The sequence below is a fragment of the Hoplias malabaricus genome, chromosome 1, assembly GCF_029633855.1.
Source record: "Hoplias malabaricus isolate fHopMal1 chromosome 1, fHopMal1.hap1, whole genome shotgun sequence".
In the NCBI taxonomy this organism is placed as follows: Eukaryota; Metazoa; Chordata; class Actinopteri; order Characiformes; family Erythrinidae; genus Hoplias; species Hoplias malabaricus.
In genome coordinates, this window is record NC_089800.1 from 30,701,793 (window position 1) to 30,721,688 (window position 19,896).

At 42.5% G+C, this 19,896-nt stretch overlaps 1 protein-coding gene across 1 annotated transcript in view; it reads right to left on the reverse strand.

Annotated features, from left to right (window-relative positions):
* Nucleotides 1–723: 723 nt before the first annotated feature.
* The window catches only part of LOC136687575 (telomerase protein component 1-like), a 76,316-nt gene continuing 57,143 nt past the window's right edge, over nt 724–19,896 (reverse strand). The window contains exons 27-57 of the mRNA XM_066662072.1: nt 19,695–19,874; nt 19,506–19,598; nt 18,605–18,737; nt 18,131–18,290; nt 17,367–17,500; nt 16,958–17,046; nt 16,762–16,876; nt 16,186–16,230; nt 15,868–16,075; nt 15,204–15,324; nt 14,651–14,775; nt 13,718–13,817; nt 13,357–13,512; nt 12,899–13,114; nt 12,598–12,654; nt 11,862–11,991; nt 11,500–11,730; nt 10,739–10,896; nt 10,525–10,632; nt 9,800–9,904; nt 9,586–9,712; nt 9,126–9,211; nt 8,223–8,346; nt 7,789–7,916; nt 7,231–7,352; nt 6,510–6,644; nt 5,578–5,677; nt 3,710–3,860; nt 2,508–2,590; nt 2,279–2,392; nt 724–1,801 (exon numbers count right to left, since the gene is read on the reverse strand). Of these exons, the coding sequence (XP_066518169.1) occupies nt 1,682–1,801; nt 2,279–2,392; nt 2,508–2,590; nt 3,710–3,860; nt 5,578–5,677; nt 6,510–6,644; nt 7,231–7,352; nt 7,789–7,916; nt 8,223–8,346; nt 9,126–9,211; nt 9,586–9,712; nt 9,800–9,904; nt 10,525–10,632; nt 10,739–10,896; nt 11,500–11,730; nt 11,862–11,991; nt 12,598–12,654; nt 12,899–13,114; nt 13,357–13,512; nt 13,718–13,817; nt 14,651–14,775; nt 15,204–15,324; nt 15,868–16,075; nt 16,186–16,230; nt 16,762–16,876; nt 16,958–17,046; nt 17,367–17,500; nt 18,131–18,290; nt 18,605–18,737; nt 19,506–19,598; nt 19,695–19,874 (3,954 nt within the window). The 3' untranslated portion in view covers nt 724–1,681. The remainder of the gene's footprint in view (nt 1,802–2,278; nt 2,393–2,507; nt 2,591–3,709; nt 3,861–5,577; nt 5,678–6,509; nt 6,645–7,230; nt 7,353–7,788; nt 7,917–8,222; nt 8,347–9,125; nt 9,212–9,585; nt 9,713–9,799; nt 9,905–10,524; nt 10,633–10,738; nt 10,897–11,499; nt 11,731–11,861; nt 11,992–12,597; nt 12,655–12,898; nt 13,115–13,356; nt 13,513–13,717; nt 13,818–14,650; nt 14,776–15,203; nt 15,325–15,867; nt 16,076–16,185; nt 16,231–16,761; nt 16,877–16,957; nt 17,047–17,366; nt 17,501–18,130; nt 18,291–18,604; nt 18,738–19,505; nt 19,599–19,694; nt 19,875–19,896) is intronic.

Genomic DNA, 19,896 nt, shown 5'->3' on the forward strand with positions numbered 1-19,896 from the left:
TTTCTCAGCACTGCAGTGACACTGATGTGGTGGTGGTGTGTTAGTATGTGTTGTGCTTTTACAAGTGGATCAGACATAGCAGTGTCTGCTGGAGTTTTTAAACTCTGTGTCCACTCACTGTCCAATCTGTAAGACATTCTTACCTCGTTTGTCCACTTTATAGAAGCGAAGCCAGAGACAGTAACTCATCCATCACTGCACAGTGTGTGTTGGTCATCCTCTAGTCCTTCATCAGTGGACATAGGATGCTGCCGTCTGGTTATTTTTGGTTGTTGGACTATTCTCAGTCCAGCAGTCACACTGAGGAACGTAAAACTCCAGCAGCACTGCTGTAACAGTACAACACACACTAACACAACACCACCAAGTTAGCGTCAGTGCAGCGCTGAGAATGATCCCCCACCCAAATCATACCTGCTCTGTAGGGGGTCCTGAGTGTTGAAGAACAGGGTGAAAGGGGGTTTACAAAGTATGCATAACAACAGATGGACTACAGCCTGTAATTGTAGAACTACAGAGTGCTCCTGTGTGGTCAGTGGAGCTGAGACAATGGACAGTGAATGGAGATACAAAGAGGGGGCTTAACGTTTTTGGTTGATCTTAGTATGTTATTAATATGTCATCAGGACAACATAATAGACCTAGGCAGATAGTGCTCTCCTCCAAGTGTGTTGAGCTCCAGCGATGTGTTACACACCTAGATTCAAACGAAAGCCTGCAGTGTAGTGTCATTTATTTGGAATTAAAGTCAAATACAGTATTTCATTTTTAACAAAACACAAGCAGACATGAGCTCTCACACAGTTTTCTACCATTTTAAATTAAGCAGGGAACCAAACATCAAACAAAAATAAACAAAAACCCCAAACATCACCAAAATCAACCAAAATCAGCTTCAAACTGTACATACATAGTACATAGTGCATGATTACAGTTGTAGATCTTCTGGAAAAAAAATAAAAATAATCCACTTCCACTTCTGAATGAGCTATTAAAGCTTTTAAACCTGAAACCCCTTACACCCTGCTGAACACACAGAAAACATAATAATAATCATGCATAGTGCAGAGTCAAAACTCATCATCTTCCTATTTTATCATCATTAGTTTATGAGAACTGAGGCTTATTAAAAACACATCTTCAGTAAACATGGCATACGGTGGGAGAGTAAACAAAGACACCGTCGCAGTGTTCCACAATAAACACAGTCATGTGCAGGAGTTTAAACACCATCTGGTCAGAGCCCAGGCTGCTCTTAAGTGAAAGTAAGTGAATACATGTTAAAGGAGATAATCCACCCTTAAGGAAATGTCTGTTACCCACTTTGGGCAAAACGCTACAAGGACCAAACCCCACAGCAGCAATCTCCCCCTAAACAGCCCTGTTCAGAACCCAAATCATAATTTTAATCCCTAAATGCATTCTCCAGGTCTTGCAATTTTTTCCCCCGGGATAAAAACAGAATTTGGACAGGATTAATAACCTGTGGCTATTTTTACTTCTCGTTTTACAGTAGTTAAAAGGCTCTGGAAAAATGACGGAAATGGTCTATTTCGATGGGTTTAAATCCATGAGCAGACCCCGGAGGGTGACCAGGAGAGTCCAAACACTTGACTGTGTATCACAGTGATAGATCTGACAGTGTAGCGTGTTCTGATTGGACGTTAAGCGGCATTAGAGGTTATTGTCTCCAGGACAGGAAGTAGAGCTGCCCGAGAGAGTCTCCACACACCAGTCTGCAGGGGTCCGCAGGGTCCAGCTCCAACAGCTCCACAGCAGCTCCACACACAAACACACCCACCTACAGAAACACACACACAGAATCAGAAACACAGTACATACACACACACACAATCCTACAGAAACACACAGAGTGAGTCAAAGACACAGTGCTTTCTAACTCACACACACAGCGTGCACACATGTATCTGCACACACACACACACACACACACACATACTCACTTACACACACAGTTAGAAACACCAGTCATACACATCACGTAGCTACACCTACACCTCAGCAACAACCTATATAAATACATAGACACAAACACACAGAAAATGGTGTCATGTAATGAGAGATCTGATCTGAGAAGAGTCTGCTCAGTATTCCTGAGTGTCCAAGAGTCACGAAGGGAATGTAAAAAAGAGAGAAGCTGATAATCTGGTGGTAGGATGGTAGGTAGGAGTGGTAGGATGTGTGTGTGTGTGTGTGTGTGTGTGTGTGTGTGTGTGTGTGTGTGTGTGTGTGTGTGTGTGTGTGTGTGTATAGGCACCTGTTTCTTGGTGTCCCTGTCCCACAGTTTGACAGTTCTGTCAAAGGAGGCAGAGACTATGGTGCTGTCTGTCAGTCGCAGAACACTGATTCTATCACTGTGTGCCTGCAGGGCCTAAAGGGACGGAGTCACCAACATCAGACTCTTTACTCAACATGATTTCACTCTAAATTAAGTCTAATAAAAGGTCTGGAGGATTAGGTTTTTAATCCAAACGGAGGACACTTACTGATCTTCTTGCACTGGATTTCATACCGTCTTTAAACTGGTGGAACCACATATTTCCCTTAGAGTCTCCACACACTGCCAACTCTGCAAACAGAGAGAGAAGAATGAGTCTGAAAATTTCCAGATGTCATGCTACTTTAAAGGGGACATCCTATAAAGTAATCCCATGTTAAGTGCATATTCACATTAAAGTGTGAATGCAGAGTCACACACTGTGAAACAAGACTTCCCAGTCAGTTTTCTGTGTGCTGCCTAAGTCTGAAAACATGCTGCTGACGTAAAGCAGCATGAGACTATAGAATCACGCCGCCCCCATGTCTGAGTCTGTCCAATCACAATGCTGCAATGCTTATGTGAGAGTACAAAGATGAGGCAATGCTTATGTGAGAGTACAAAGATGAGGTTAAACGCAGCAAAACAAATACAACGAGCACTGAGAAATAAGAGCACTGACTAAAAATGGAGAGAAAAAAAAAGAGAATAGAGAAGAAAGAGAACCGAACAGTGAGCAGTCCATTATCATTTAAAAGGAACAGGTGCTGAAGTGGGGCGGCACGGTGGCGCAGCAGGTAGTGTCGCAGTCACACAGCTCCAGGGACCTGGAGGTTGTGGGTTCGATTCCCGCTCCGGGTGACTGCCTGTGAGGAGTTGGTGTGTTCTCCCCATGTCTGTGTGGGTTTCCCCCGGGTGCTCCATTTTCCTCCCACAGTCCAAAAACACACGTTGAGTGAATATGTGTGTGTGTGTTGCCCTGTGAAGGACTGGCGCCCCCTCCAGGGTGTATTCCTGCCTTGCACCCAATGATTCCAGGTAGGCTCTGGACCCACCGCCACCTGAATTGGATAAGCGTTTACAGATAATGAATGAATGAATGAATGAGGCGCTGAAGTGGCGGTTTTGAACAGGGCTGTTTAGACGGGGGGAGAACGCTGCTGTGGGGCTTGTGGGGTTTTGACCAAAGCAGGTCACAGATGTTTCATTAAGAACCAGAACTGTGTTCCACTGTGAAGAAGAGGGGTATATGACCCCTTTAAGAGTCTTGGTTTGTCCCCTTTAAAAATATGCATAATAATGTATTTATTTGCTCAAAATGATGTTTTCTTTGTGACACAAATAAAATATACATCCCCTTATTCATGTCTCTGTTGGTTCTTGTTTTATGAAGGAAATATAGACACTGAGATTGTGAACAGCACACATTACCGTTGCTGATAGCAGCAGCCGTGATAATGGAGGTCTCATTCTCTTCTTTCTTCCCTTCCTTTACTTCATCATTATCATCATTATTATCCTCACTGTCTCTTCCCAGACTGGTGTTACACGTGCTCACAGATAATTCAGGACCTGTGCACAGCTTTGGGAACACAGGAAACAATTACTCACAACACACACACACACACACAAGCCTATTATACTCAGAGCTAAATATAACCCTAATCAGAATAATAACGATGATGATAACGATAATCGTGTATTTATTAAAGAGACATCAGGGGTGGGACACTTATTCCAACTGGGGATCAAACTGTATCTGGCCATGGGCCACAGAAAGGCATAGGGATGGACGAATATAGGGACCAGAAGTCCCCAGTCAATCAAGGAAGGCTATGGATTTCGACCAATGAAATGATCGCTGTGGAGAAGAGTGAGATCAATTTCATGATTCAGCACCAGCGTCAGGTTCTGAGAAGTGGGAGCAGAGACGAATATGAACTGTGCTGAAGATCAGAGCATGGACACACAGGATGTAGTAGACAACTCATATGGACACAACAGTCCTTCACAAAACCTGCTCCGCTCCATCACACTGTCCAGATAGTTCTTGCATCTCTGGAAAAAGAAGCTTGCTGCACAAGCTTAATTGTCTCTGTTCATCCCGCTCCCTGTAAAGAGGTGTAATCCTCATGTTTGGTGGTGAGACATCTTTTAGTGTTACTTTTCTTGAGAGAGGCAAAGGCTCTAGTTTCAGCAAAAAATAAATCCACCAGCTATTCCTCTTGAAAGACAGACACTGATAACCAATATCGACTGTCCTTCACTTAGAATTATTATTATGCACTGGTGCAAGAGCTCAGAGGAGCCTGAGGGCTCAAGGAATTGGGGGTAAGGTCTGGGACCTCTAAAGCGTTAAGGGAATAGTAATTTAAATGCTAATAATCACTGGCACCAAAGAGGCCTCGTTATTATAATGATAATACAATATTTTAATTAATAATGTAGATTGATAATTAATATTTTGATTGATAATTAATAATTTACCATATTTATTATTACAAGCTAAAAAATGAAGCTTAGTTAATATTATGTCACCCAGTCACTTCAACTTTCGTAGGTTACAGTCACAGCGCTATTTGGTGCCTTTATTTGTATTTATTATAGTTATTATTGCCTGGGGGACTCGTCTATTACTGTCTCCAGTACTCCCACCCTACTGCCTCCTGTGTACTTCTCTATGTCTCCTTTGTGGTGTCACAGGCTGCTGCTGTTGTATGTGTGTAGTCACTGTTATTTCAAATTCCATGGATGATAAATAATTCTGATGCTACACATTAAAGGGGACGCTTATGATAGATTCATAAGCTCTGGGTCCTTTAAGGTGGAACAGTGTGTTTGGACATAGACTGAAGTGTAACTCATCTAAGTTTTTATTCACTGTTTGAATGGCCACAGAAACTCATTTGTAAATCTGGTTGTTTAGCTTTTTAGCATTTTCTGTAATGCAGTTACCATCTCCCAAGTATGGAGACATTTCCAACTTGAGTGATCTGAAATAATCACTCAATATCCTCATCTCGGGTTTTGCTTTTTAACTTTTGGAGTTTATCCTGTTGTCTAAAAAAGTCCAGATGCTTCTGCCATGTGCAGAGAGAGAGAAAGCCTTACATACCGGACTGAGACAGTTTGTTTTTTTACCCATTTACAGACACTGGGGCTTTATTAACAAAATAGACCAGTGCAAACCGACTAGAGAGCAACAAATGATGAAGAAACTCTTCTGAATTTTATAAAAAGTGTTTTTTTAATTAAAATTAACAGTAAAAATAAAATATGACTCTTCAGTCTGCACTGACCACAAAGGAGATCTGGAGCTCATTGTCCTCCTCTCCCAGGAGCCACAGGCCGTTCACATCCTCCTCACACACTCGCAGAAACCGGCTGCTGTAACTGACCCTGAAACCATAGAAATACAGTGTTTCAGTCACACAAACACACACACAAACACATGCTCAATGCCAGGTGTCAGCTGGACGGGTATAAAGGCCCCCAGCACTGGGCTCTGGGGCAGTGGAACTGTGTTCTCTGGAGTGATGGCGCGTCATCCGTCCATAACGTTAACACCTGACCTCAATAACGTTCTTGTGACTGCCATCTAATCCATACAGCAATGTTCCAAATATCCCATAATGCCAGGTTCAGAACACACTATATGTTTATAACTCACTATGTCATATTAGTGATATAAATTTGTGTTTCTTCTTTAGAAGAAGAAAAAGCGACTATGGACCTGTTCCTAGATGTTATAGAAAGGACAGTGTGGACTCTCTCCTGCAAAGAGAACCTGAGGTAATGGGTTACATGTCGCCAGACAGTGCTTCGTCCTCCTATTGGTCACCGTCAACAACATGTCGTAGGAAATGTCAGCCAGGGCCAAAATATCCAAACAATTCGAACACGATCAACTTTTTCTCTGGGAATAGTGGGGCGTCCCAGACGCACATCGCTTTTCTTTGATTATGTCGCACTACACGACCGCACCTCGTCCCCGATGCTAATATTTAGTTCTGATGCTGGAAATTTGTTGGATTTGTGTCAAAATCAAGCTAAATTCATGTAGTCTGATCCCAGCATAAGAGAACAGGCCACTACAGCCGCAAAGACGGAGCACTTCTTTACTTGAATTATAAATGAGCCACTGTCCACACACTTCTGGCCACAATCATGAAGGTCAGAATACAGAGGAGGTTTTGAGTTTTGAACAATGTGTTTGTGTGTATTTGTTTACGTCTTGGTTCCATGGTCTTCCGGCTCTGTGGCAAAGGCGATGACAGTGGAGTCCACACACACTCCGAGCAGAGCGTTGCAGTGACGCAGTAAATCCACGTTGCTATTCACTTCATAACTCTTCACCTTTGATAAACTAACAAACAAACAAACATAAATAATAAAGTAGTTGTTATTTTATCCAATTTTTTTCCCCAATCTTTAAATCCCACCAGTTCCACACAATAGTTACGATAGTCCCCACCAAATCACACACACTGCCACCAGTGTGTTTGTGTGACAAGTCAAGCTTCTGCTTGAGCTCTGAGACATGTGACGCCAGACGCTAGCTCTTTTTGAACTGCTGCTAACTTGACACCTCTGGACAGTTCAACACACTTGCAGAAGAACATGAATTACACAGGTCTGTCAGCAAACAGACATTTCCCTTAAAGCAACACAAGGAGGTATTTTTTACTTTAAAATTACAGCTTCAAAATCACTGTGATGTTCCACTGAGATGTAATAGTGAAAACAGAGACTCTGTTTTTGCTACTCTGGGCTCATCACTGCAGAAACTGCACTATGTAACTTTTGGATGTGGATAGGAACCCAACACCCCTCCCTACCCCCTCCCCCTTGATCAGTCAATACACTCTCTAAATATTATTAAATCTCTAAATGTGTGTTCTTGTTATTTCTGTGCCACTGAATGAGGTTTGTACGGAATGAAGGTGTTGTACCTAACAGCGTCACTCTGAGGGTCTCTCTCCAGCTTAAACAAAGTCACAGAGTGGTCACCACAGCCCACAGCCAGCTGCTCCTCTGGCAAACTGGCCACTGCTCTAATACGACTGGTGTGTACCTGCACATCACACACACACACACACACACACATAACAGAATATAATCCATGTCTTAATTGTCTAAAACAATCCTTGAATTTACTTTTTTTTTGTTATAATTTTTAACAGATTTCTAAACTGCAAAACTTTACATTGCCTCACATTTTCAGGATGAATGGACGTATAGAAATTTTTGAAAATCCTATATCTATCATTTTACATTAATTTAAAAGGCAAAAAACAATATAAAAAACATTAATAATAACAACTTTTATTCAATAAATTATAAAACATGATATTTTTTCTGATTTATACTCAATCTCTTTCCACTCTCAACCTTTCTTTACACTCTCGCTCTCTCTCTCTCTCTGCGCCCCCTACAGGCTGAGCTGATTTGAAGGAGAAGGCTGAGTGACTGAGGTAGGTGTAACCCCAGGGCCACAAACTGAGGTTTACCTTGTTGGAGTAAAGTAGTGAAGTGTGGTGATATATCTCCAGTTTTCCAGAACTGTATCCACACACCAGTAGCTCCTCCGCCACAAAACACATCGCACTCAAACTCTCCACCTGCAGAGGACGGCTCTCTGTAACACACACACATGCAAATCAGAACAGTTTTTATTACACACTCACCCTCTCCACCTGCAGAGAGGGACAAAGGTAATATATAAACAGTTTTCTATTAAAGATATTATACAGCAGAACACATTAAATATGTAAAAACTAAAGGAACAACACAACAGGGGGCTGTATGACTACGGTAAGTTTTTAAATAGAAAATGCGACAGGACAGGGCAGGACGGGACGGGAAAGGCTGGGACAGGACAGGAGAGGACAAGATGGATTTTGTTAACCCCTGTAAAGAGAATTCCAGTTTTCCTGCTCTGTACCTGTCTGAGCGCTCCAGGCTCGGAGAGAGCGATCCTGGGACACAGTGAGGAACTGAGAGTCTTGTCCACTCACCAACGCCTGGATAGCTCCACTGTGACCCAGCAGAGTGCTGCGGTGCTGTACCTACACACACACACACACACACACACACACACACACACACACACACGCACACAAATGCATGCAAGAAACACAAAAACCAACACAGACACACACATACACACCCACAGAAACACAAACACCAACACAGACGTGCGCACACACACACACACACACACATATATACAGAAACACAAACACCAACACAGTCACACACACACACACACACACACCCATGCACAGAAACACAAACAGGAACACAGACGTGCGCACACACACACACACACACACACACACACATATATATACAGAAACACAAACACCAACACAGTCACACACACACACACACACACACACACACCAATTTGTTTGTTGTAAATTGTGCAGCTCACATAAGATGAAGAACTGAATAAAGCGTTGTAGTCCTAGAATTAACCACTACGTGCTTCACAGAGTGGGTCCCCCACACAGGGGCAGCTTATAGGTTTAGTACAGAATCTCTGACACATCCAGGCCAATAGGTGTAAGTATTACAGCTGTTACAGCATAGCATCCCCAGCATCACTGGATTTTAAAGCCTCCCTCCAGTGCACATCCAGCGAATACCCTTCTTCGTGTGTGTGTGTGTGGGGTGGTGTTTATTCTTGATAGCATCTGTTAGCGTGTGTGTGTGTGTGTGTGTGTTAATGAATGAAGGTTATATGAAAGTGTAGAGTTACAGCCAAACCACTCTAAAGACTTATCTTATTCTGTTTTGAGGCTTCTGAGTTTGACACCTATAGAGTGTAGTGTGAAGTTTGTACCTGAAGGGGGAGCCACAGCTTCACTGTTCCATCATCAGATGCGGTGGCTAACATTAACTCCTCAGGCTTATGCTCAGAAGCTCCGTCTGAGAACAATCACAAACCGAAACAGCAGAGTTTATTCGTGTTCTAACACAGCATGATATCAGATATACACACATGCACCAATCAGCCAAAACATTAACACTACCTCCTTGTTTCTACACTTTCTGTCCACTCTCTCAGCTCCACTGACCCCAGAGGAGCACAGTGGCAGTGAGTTGATTCCAGGTGGTTATTAGGGTTTCGCTAGGCAGCTGTTTTTTTTGGTTGCTCTGTATCAGTAGTGGGTGGAGTGATACTAGGTTGTTGTTATACACTAGGGGGAGTTTTTCACAATGCACCTCCAGGATAGGACCCCTTTTAAAGTGCTTCAGGTAGTAGCTATGGTGTTGATATATGTGTGTGTTGTGTGCTGTACCTGGTTTGGTGATGATGGTAGTGTGATGGAGGCGTGACTGATGAGCCTGGATTTCAGCGATGACTCCTAAATCTGCTTTCCACACCATCAGCAGACCATCAGCACAGCCCAGCATTATATAATCCTCCTACACACACACACACACACACTGAACATACACATACATTTATACAGAAAATGAACCTCTGTTTTTTAGGGTTTTTAAGAGACTGACCCAGTAGCTGAGTGAGCTTAGAGAAGCAGCAGCTGAAACTTCTCTGAGGCAGTGTCCATTCTGAATGTCCCACATTTTCAGCCTGCAGTCACTGGAGCAGCTCATCTACAGAGAAACAGACCACAGTGTACAGAGAAAGACAGAACAAAATAAAGAAAACATTATATTCCCCAGCAGTTCTGGGCACTGCCTAGTGACAGACATATTTCAAACAACTGTGTACACCTTGATGAACAGTGTTTACTGACAATTTTATCCAAGAACTCCTGAGCCAATGTGGTGATACTTATCACAGAAGTATTCTGTGTTTAATGCAGTGCAGTCTGAGGGCTTGAAGGCCACAGGTGTTCACTTTGGGTTTTCCAACTTTACATGCAGAAATCTTTCCAAAGCCCTGAATCTGTTGATGATAGTATGTGCTGTAGAGGGTGAAATACCCATCATCTCTGCAACAATGCTTTGCAACTTAAAATATTAGATTATTAGTGGATGCATTTGTTGGTAAAATAGCAAGAATCAACTCATCCTCACTCAATTAGATGTTTCCTGGATGCTACATTTATAATTTTTTAGAGCATTTTTCAAAATTTCCAACCTCAAATCCAATTAAACTTATAATAGAATAAATGAGAAGTCTGCTTTTCTTTGTGCACACCCACACACACACACAAACCCACACACACCCACAAACACACACCCACACACCCACAAACACACACACACACCAGAGCAGTAGGTGTCCAGGCACAGCCGGTGATCCAGTCTCCATGAGAATGTGGTAGAGAACGAGAGAGACCCGGAGGAGAAGAATTTACATTCCACACCATTAAACCCTGGAATACACATTAACAACTTCATCAGTTTCATTACCATCACCACCATCATCATCATCACCATCATGTGATTTGCATAGGTGTGAATTAAGGTCTCTGTCCGTACCTTATCTTTTCCTCCCGACAGTAACTGGTCTCCGTTTGGACTAAAGGCTAAACAGGTGACCCCCCCACTGTGGCCCCTCAGGACACTGACCGCCCCAGGACAGACCCAGGGGTCAGTGGTCACTGCGCTCTTCAGCCACAGGGCGATGGTGAAGTCGTCTGAGAGAAACAGCAGCAATGAAAATCATTTCTGGGCTGAGATGGGCCAGACATAGAAGAATGACGGCCGTTTTTACCGGACCATCCTTAACTTTGGGCTTAAATGATCTGGTTAACTGAGAAATCCTGTTTTGTGGAACATGCCCCTTGTTACTTTATTAGAAACACCCACCTTGTCACCTATGCTCTATAATAGAACTGCTGCATCATTTAAGGTGGACTGGTTACAGAAATATTTCTCCATTGATCAATCTCCATTGATTTCAGTACCATGCTGTAACTAAATAATAACAGTAATGGGAGCCCCCAGGAGCTAAAAACCCAACTCTTTCTTTAAGGTGGTATGAAAAATATCAGAAAGCATTTAACTGTATTTGTTCATTTTCAGCTTTTTACATTGGTTCCATTTTGTTTTTCACCCAAATCATGTCCTGATTAAGAATCTAACTTGGTACATTGTTAAAACTAAGACTCTGGAAGATAAACGTACATTCACGTCTTTCAAAGGCATTCAACAGAGAGCTGTTCAATCACAGAGGAGGATGTGAAAATCTAAGTCAATCTTCAGTTAGAGTTAGAAACCGAGACCCATACGCTACCAACCTGAGGCAGAAGCAATGTAAGTGGAGTTTTGGGCGAGGGCCAGTATCCCTCCCTTCTGAACCCCGAAGGTCCCTCTCAGGGTCATATCTGCCCCCTGTCTGCTCCACAGACGCAGGTGGTGGTCTAAGGCTCCACACAGCAGCAGTTCTGGATCCTCAGCAGCTCCAGAGTCCAGCCACAACACACATGGAACAGACACTCGCAATGTCTCAGTACACCACACCCTCTCACCTGCAGGAAGAAAGAGAGATAGAGAAAGAGAGAGAGAGAGAGAGAGAGAGAGAGTTCTGGTCATGACTGATACTTTGTTTCATTTCAGTCAGAAGGAAGAATCTCTTCTGTATAAATAAATGTGTCCGTACCTGAGTCCAGGTTGAAGATTTTGAGGCCGTTTCCATGGTAACCCACAGCAGCATAGCCATTAGCCACGGCCACAGAGAGAGCAGCATCCTCAGACACTGCTGCAGCCCTCACACTTGGCTTAAAAAGTTTCTGTAATAGATTAATGACCATCGACTTCATCAACAGAATAACATACTGTAATAGGTCTGCAGCCTTACTCTGATTCAAACACATCTTCCACAAATGTACATATACTAACTGTTCATGACCCACTGAGACACTGCATATCCCCCTCTAATATATTGTAAGTGTGTGCTGTATATTTCACAGTGTAATATAATGTTCGTATGCCACTGTGAAAGACTGTAAATAATAGTTCATTTTGTACATATTTCACTGGAATATATTGTTTATATCTAACTATATACATAGTTTGTGTAGTATACTGTACAGTGTAACATACTATAAATAATATGTTATTTTCTGATGCTCAAACCCTGCACATATCTTAAATATTCATCTCTTTTGGCTCCTCTCACCTTTCACTCATTTTCACTGTGTATATTTTCCTTTAGTTCATATTATCAGCACTATCATAATGTTATAGTAGTCGGTGTTTGTTGTTTGTTACAAAACAGGTTACAGTAACAGGATCAGTTGTGTGACTGACCAAGGTACACTCCCCATATGCGTAACACAAAGCAAAAGAAGGTATTTCTTATTCTAATTTTGAAGAAGTGTAAGCTGCATGTTTACCGTTTCCTCCCCAAGGACCGAAACGGAGCGCCCGAGACCCCCGGACCACAGCTGAACCTGTAAAAACACACAGTTACCATGTACACACACACACGGCTGTATATCTGACCATGAGTGACAACAGATGTCTCCATATCACCAACAAATTCAACAATGTCCTTATGGCAGTGGATCAGACACAGCAGTGCTGCTGGAGTTTTTAAACCCATGTGGGGAACAAATATATTACAGCACCTTTAAAGTTGTTATTACAAATGTTATAAAAAACAAAATTAATAGCAATAATAATTTGTTTCCTCACCATGCCGTCATGTCCAGCTGTCAGTAGAGTTTCTCCTCCAGGCAGAAAAGCCAGAGCCTCTGTGGAACCACAATGTGCTTTATAGCGCCCCACACAGGCCTTTCCTTGTAATGACCACAACAACACCTCACCATTCAGATCACCAGAACACAGCAGAGAGGAGGAGGACGGAGAGAACGACACACTCCTCACAGACGAGTGATGGCCTGAGAGAGTCTGAGAGACAGAAAAAAAGAGAGAGAGACAATGATAGAGGCAAAGAGAGACAGTTACATACACACACAGAGAGAGAGAGAGAGAGAGAGAGAGAGAGAGAGAGACAGAGAATGAGAGGGAAGGGTTAAAATATTTAAAAGTAATGTTTAACATATTGCATGTTTAATATATGTCACCATCATCAGGAGGTCTTAGTTGTTGTTATTAATTCCCACAATTCTCGTTAACTCTCTCCTGTGTACCTTATATTTCTCTTGTGTGTTAAAGTCCCAGACTCTCACGGCTCCGTCCCAGCAGCCCACTGCCAGCAGCCCACCCTCAGCATCAAACTTCACACAGTTCAGAGGGCCTGGGGTCAGCAGAGATGCCACCTGTTTCCTCTTCTGAGAAGACCATACCTGCGTAACCATAGCAACAAAAAGTTACAGTACTGCACCACCAACAGAAACATCCAACCATACATTCATTCAATTTCTGTAAATACCTTTTTAGAATCGTGGTTAGTTCAATGTAAGGGTGGCAACAAACCCTGGGCAGAGCATCACACACTCACACACTCTCTCACTCACACTCACTAGTCGACAATTTCTGTTTCTTACTCACCTTCAGATTAGAATCTAAGGACACTGTGGCAAAGTGTTTCCTGTCGGAGCTGACGTCACACGCTGTGATTGTGTTGGAGTGAGCGTTCAGGTGGGCTGTCCTTTAGGAAACAGAGGGGGTTTAATGCTTTGGTTACTCTTACAACATTTTAAGATCTACACAGTATGAAGAATAACCAGGAATAACCAAAAGGTGCCCCCTTGTGGAGACTCTTCAGCCTGCTAAACATGAGTGAGAACGTGAGTGAGTGAATAAAAGACTGAGGTTGCATCGCAATTATGTAATACACACTAATAATCTAAAATATATTCTGTGTATTGTCCTTAGAAGTGTGAGTTCAGCAGGCTAGTACACAAAATATTAACATATTACACTGTTTCTTACTAACAAGACGTGATGAACTATTGCTACAACAACATATGTTACACCAAGCTGCAATTGCAATGTTCGCCCACATTTTTTTGAAGGCTGAAACTCAAATATCTCCCTCCACACTGCGTAGTGCACAGTGTAGGTCATAAAATAATAATTTTTGCACTGAAATAGTTCAATGTTTGTCAGATAATAAGAGCATTTATATTCAAGTGAATCAAGCTTCACTTCCTTCTGTCTAATGTTTAGTGTACTGTCTGAGTGTAGTAGTATTAATTTTATAGTCAGTGAAGTGCACTATGTAGTGAGTACACCACTATTTGGAACAGGATACCACTCACACACCAGTAGAATTTGTATAAAATGTGCAATTGGGATGCAGATTGCATAAGCTGCTACTCAGGTAACAGGGGGCTGTCTGTATCTTTGCTGTATTTGGAGTCTTCTAAGAGAGTTAGAAATAGTTTGTAGCTCTTGGTTCCCCCAAGGTTTAATATAAGGAAATGAGGTGTGAAATTGCTGTAACAAAACAAGTGTAAAGACACATTTAAAGCCACTGACCTGCAGCCACTGCTGATGTCCCACACCTCCACCTGACCATCATAGGACGTGGTGCCCACCGCACTGTCACCCAGAAACACACAACCGGAAATCCCATCACAGTTACTGACCAGAGACTTCACCTCCTGTTTACAGAGAAAAAAAGAAACATCACAACTTACTGAACGTTGCACAACGGAGGGTGACGTAAACAAATAACAGACACAAAATGTGTTTCCTATTAGAATCAACTTTGCACACTTCAAACCACATACCACAACTGACATATTACACAATCGCAAATACATTCTTACAGATTTATTCAACATTACAGCAAAAACCTCCTTGTATCTACACTCTGTCCACTCTTTCAGCCCCACTGACCACACAGGAGCACTGTGTAGTTCTACACTTACAGACTGTAGTTCATCTGGTACTGGCTGTACATCTGGTACAACCCCCCCGTTCACCTTGTTATTCAATACTCAGGACACCCCCCCACCCCAAGGGTGGTGAGAAGCAAGGGACAAATCAAGTAAATATGTTCAGCTGTAGTTTGAACAGGAGTGTTTACCTGATTAGTATGTATGTGGATGAAATGTAGAGTTCCCTGCTCCGTGCCCACTGCGACACACTGCCCAGTGGGGCTCAGAGCCACACAGGATGGACCCCACTGAAACGTGGACATGAGCTCGCTGCAAAAGAAAAAAAAAAACACACACAAAGAAAGAGACCAATGTGATTACAACACAGTCTGTTAATACTTTGTTTCTGTCTCAATGGCTGCGTCCCAATTATGCTCTACACAATAACATTATATAGTATATACTGTGTACTAAACTTAGAAGTGTGGTCTTTGTAGTGTAGTGTTTTTTATTAACAGTGTAGGACATAAAATAATGGTTTCTGCACTAAAAAAGTTCATTGTATGTCAGATAAAACCATTTATATTCAATATAAGCTTCACGTCCATCAGTCATCATTTATTTAGTATGAGTGTAGTAGTTGTAGTAGTATCCGTTTAATAATCTGTGAGCTGCACTTTGTAGGGAGTAGGGCACTATTTGTGACAGAGACAGGAGAAGCTCCTTGCTTTCCTTTTCTCATTGGACTGGAGATAATAGTCCATTGGTTCTAAGTGTGCACTGTGTATTTTTTAGCGTACTCACTACACACACACACACACACACACAAGCCTTATTCTCTTGGTCTGTCCATGCACCTAAACATGTCTTTACCCATTTTCCTGCAACAATCCTTCAGCGCTGTTGAGTTTTCTAACAGCATTTATGCCTCCCTCCTCCACCAGCCCTTGAGCCCATCTGTGAGCTGAGGAGCTGCTCCATTCATTCAGAGCCTGCTGCACAAACAGAGCCGGCCAATCAGAGAGCAGTGGGGCGTGGCGCTTCAGGAAAATCTGACAGGTCTGCAGCTCCTTTAAATCTCCTAAAAATATAGATTAGATCACTAACAAAAAACATGTTCATTTACATATTCCATTCCATTTATGCAGTCGGAAATTAAAGTTGTAACATAAACAGAGATGGTGAATTTACCTGATGCCTCTGGCCAGCACTGCCCTCCAGCTTCAACTGCCTTCTCTAAAGAGAATAATTAATAAAGTGTGATTAGGCAGATACAGAGAGGGATATTACACCTGTGTGTTCTGGTTCACCCGATTCTATCAGAGCGCCGTTAACAATTTCAGCATTGTGTGTGCTGATCCGGTTCAATCAGAGCAGCGTTAACCCTTTATGCAGTATGTGTTCTGACCCGGTTCTATCAGAGCAGCATTAACACTTTCAGCAGTATGTGTGCTGACCCGGTTCTATCAGAGCAGCGTTAACCCTTTCATCAGTGTGTATTCCGACCCGGTTCTATCAGAGCAGCGTTAACTATTTAAGCAGTGTGTGTTCTGGAGACTGACCAAAACATTATAGCCATTATTGTGTGGCCCTTGTCAAAGTGGCTCAGATCATTACGCTGTCCATTTCTCGTATATACCACCCCTCAACAGAGGGCAATTATAAGAAAAACATGAATGTATTCATAAATATTTAATGTAAAAATTTTGAAAAATGGTGGCTGTTTCCTTGAGCAATGAGCACAAAGATATCCATCAGGTTTCTTACTAAATTTGATGTATGTTTCCAGCAGCGGATGCAGGAGTCCATGGCGCACGTTAGCAAACAGAAAGTAGTAGTTGGTCAGCAGGTAACACACCGGCTGCAACTGACCACAGAGCATCTGAGAACAGAGAAAGGAAATCAGGGGTTTAATCCTGCAGAAAGGATAGTTTGAAAGTCTGAGGAGATAAAGAGCACTTACCAGATGTGTGGGCAGATGAACCAGAGTGTCTGCATCACAGTGGAGATACGTGTCATTGCTGTGTGGGTCCGATCGCACCCACAGGTGAACTACATAAAAAAAAAAAAAAAAAAAAAAAAAATACTGGACAGTTAGCTTACACAATACAATAGGATCTTATCAGTGTCACGATGCATGTCCCTCTCATAAAAAGTGGTGGGCTTTAAGTAGGTACATGTCCTACACCTCTTTTCTCAATGAGCAGGTGTCCACAAACTTCTGCCTTTTATCAACCACTTATTAGCTTGTCTGGTAAGAGTGTTTTTAGTGTTTATGTACTGTTGTGTAGTGCTGGTTTCAGAAGAAATGCAGCAGAACTTTGTACTCAGCTGTAATCTGAGCTGCAGTCCTGGAGATTCAGTTCCATTACCTGCCAGTATGAGATGAGCCCTGGCTCTGTCCTCCTCTGTAGAGATGTAGAGTTGCTCGAAAGCTGACCTCACATGCGGGTTGGTCAGAGTCAGGGGCTCGTCCGGCTCATAGGAGAAAGAGGGATGGATCAAACTGTAGGAGAGAGATACATTACATTCTGTAAACAGCGAGGAGCAGAAGCTCTGGTTTTTAACTGATTTCACTTAGTTCTCTTTCTTCTCCGGTCTTACTCAGTGCTCTTAGTTCTCAGCGCTCATTATGTCTGTTTTGCTTCATTTAACCTCACCTTTGGGCTCTCACAGCACTGTGATTGGACAAACTCAGATGAGGGGGCGGGGCCATTCTAAAGTCTCTGTACTAGATGTCAGAATCGGAGCAGAATCAGAAGTGGCTTTTTTCTGCCTCAGGCAGCACACGAAAAACTGACTGAGTGACCTTGTTTCAAAGTGAGAGATGTTAAGATTATTTGCTTTAGTTGTTAATATAGATGTAGTTTATTGGTAGTTGTGTGTCCAGAGATGGTGGTTGTGTGTTGTGAAGTCCCGGCATCCTATGTTTTAACTCCCAAACAGCCCCCTACCCTTTCTTTTTTTGTGCTTAAGGATGCACTGAGTGAGGTGTTCCTGAGCTTCTGAAAGCTGATGGTTGTCCACTAATTCATTAAGAAATAAATGAAACCATCAGCACAAGATGTTCTCAGCTCCCTCCCACACCACAATGCTGCACATGATTATTTATAACTCACTGTACTATAGTGCTCACCTGTGTAAACTCTGTGCCAGCTGAGAGAAGATGGCCATGGGCACTCGGCTCTTCGGGTTCCTGGCATGTTTCAGAGCTTGATCCCAGGTGAATGGGCTCTGAGTTGAGCTCAGATCTCTGCACAGGTTCAGCAAAGAGTACAGATCTCTCTCTCTCAGACCTGAGGAAGAAACAGAGGGATAATGAACGGAAAAGAGCTCACTAAAGTACATCAGATTCACAAAGTGCTGGCCCTCATCTGATCACGAGTCACGAGTTCAACTGGCCTCAGCCTGAAAACCTGTGTTTTTCAGTGACTGGGTGGTCTTGTTTCACAGTGTGTGTGTGTGATCCAGATTCACACATTAATGTGTACACACACTGAACAAGGGATTTTTACACAATATGAGACTTTTAAAGTAGAAGCTAAAGATAACCACATAGAGTCGAGTAGAGCCCAGTGTTTTACTGGTATTAATGCTGTTTTTTTTTTACCAGTGGAGCTGACGGTCAGAGCAGCCAGGGCCCAGTCAAGCCCAGACACTCTGGACTGTGTCTGGAGCCGGGTAAGAGCGAACTGCACCAGCTCACACAGAGAGCCAGGAAGGGTCTGCAGGTTCTCCTTCATCTGGAAAATAAACATAAACTTTAATATCCTCCTCCTCATCATCCTCATGGTCACCATCATCATCATCATCATCATCACAAACCATCATTACCATCAGCAGTATCACCTCAGTCACCATCATCTCCACCACAATCATAATCATCATCATCATCATCATCACCACCACCATCATCATAATGACCATTATTACCCTCATCGTCATCAGCATCATCACCATCATCATTACCATTAAATCATCATCATCATCATCATCACAATCTTCATCATCATTATCCCTATCACGTTAAATCATCATCATAATGACCATTATTAGCATCATCATCATCAGCATTATTACCATAATCATCACAATCATCAATCATCATCACCATCGTAATCAACATTATCATTTTCATCGTAACCATCATTACCTTCATCATTAAAATCATCATCATAATCACCATCATCATCACAATCATCATTTTCATCATCATCATCATCATCATCACTATCATCATTACCATTAATCATCATTTCCATCATTACTATCATCATCTTCACCATCTTCATCACCATCATCAACATCTTTATCGTCACCATCATTATAATCACAGAGTTTAGAATGTAGCAATGTTACTAAAGTTCAACACTATCAGAGGAGAACATTAATGGCACATTTCTTTTAATTTTTTTTCTATCTATCCATCCATCCATACATCCGTCTGTCTGTCTGACTATTTTTGTTTGTTTCTCTGTTTGTCGGAATTTGGCTGTCATTTCCCTCCTCACCGTTTGGAAGGAGGCATAGTTCCTGAGCTCCTCACAGGCCAAATGGAGGTAGGATGGACTTGCAGCTCCTTTCTTCATCAGCAGTGTCTGGAGCTACAAACACACATTGAGCAACAGGATGTACTAACAGGAAATGATATGTGTGGTTTGGATGTGTAGTGTATGAGCTTCTCTGAACAGGAGCTGTACCTGGTTATTGAAGGCAGAGTCACTCAGCTTCTTCCCATAAACACTCAGCTCCTTCTGGACGATCTCCCTCCTGTCCGGCAGAGACAACTGGCTCAAAGGGAACCACACAGAGCCTTTCTTTTTACTGAGTGTGGTCCCGAGGGCTGAGTCTTTTGTGACACTCAGAACCAGACAAAGACCCTGAGAGAGAGAGAGAGAGAGA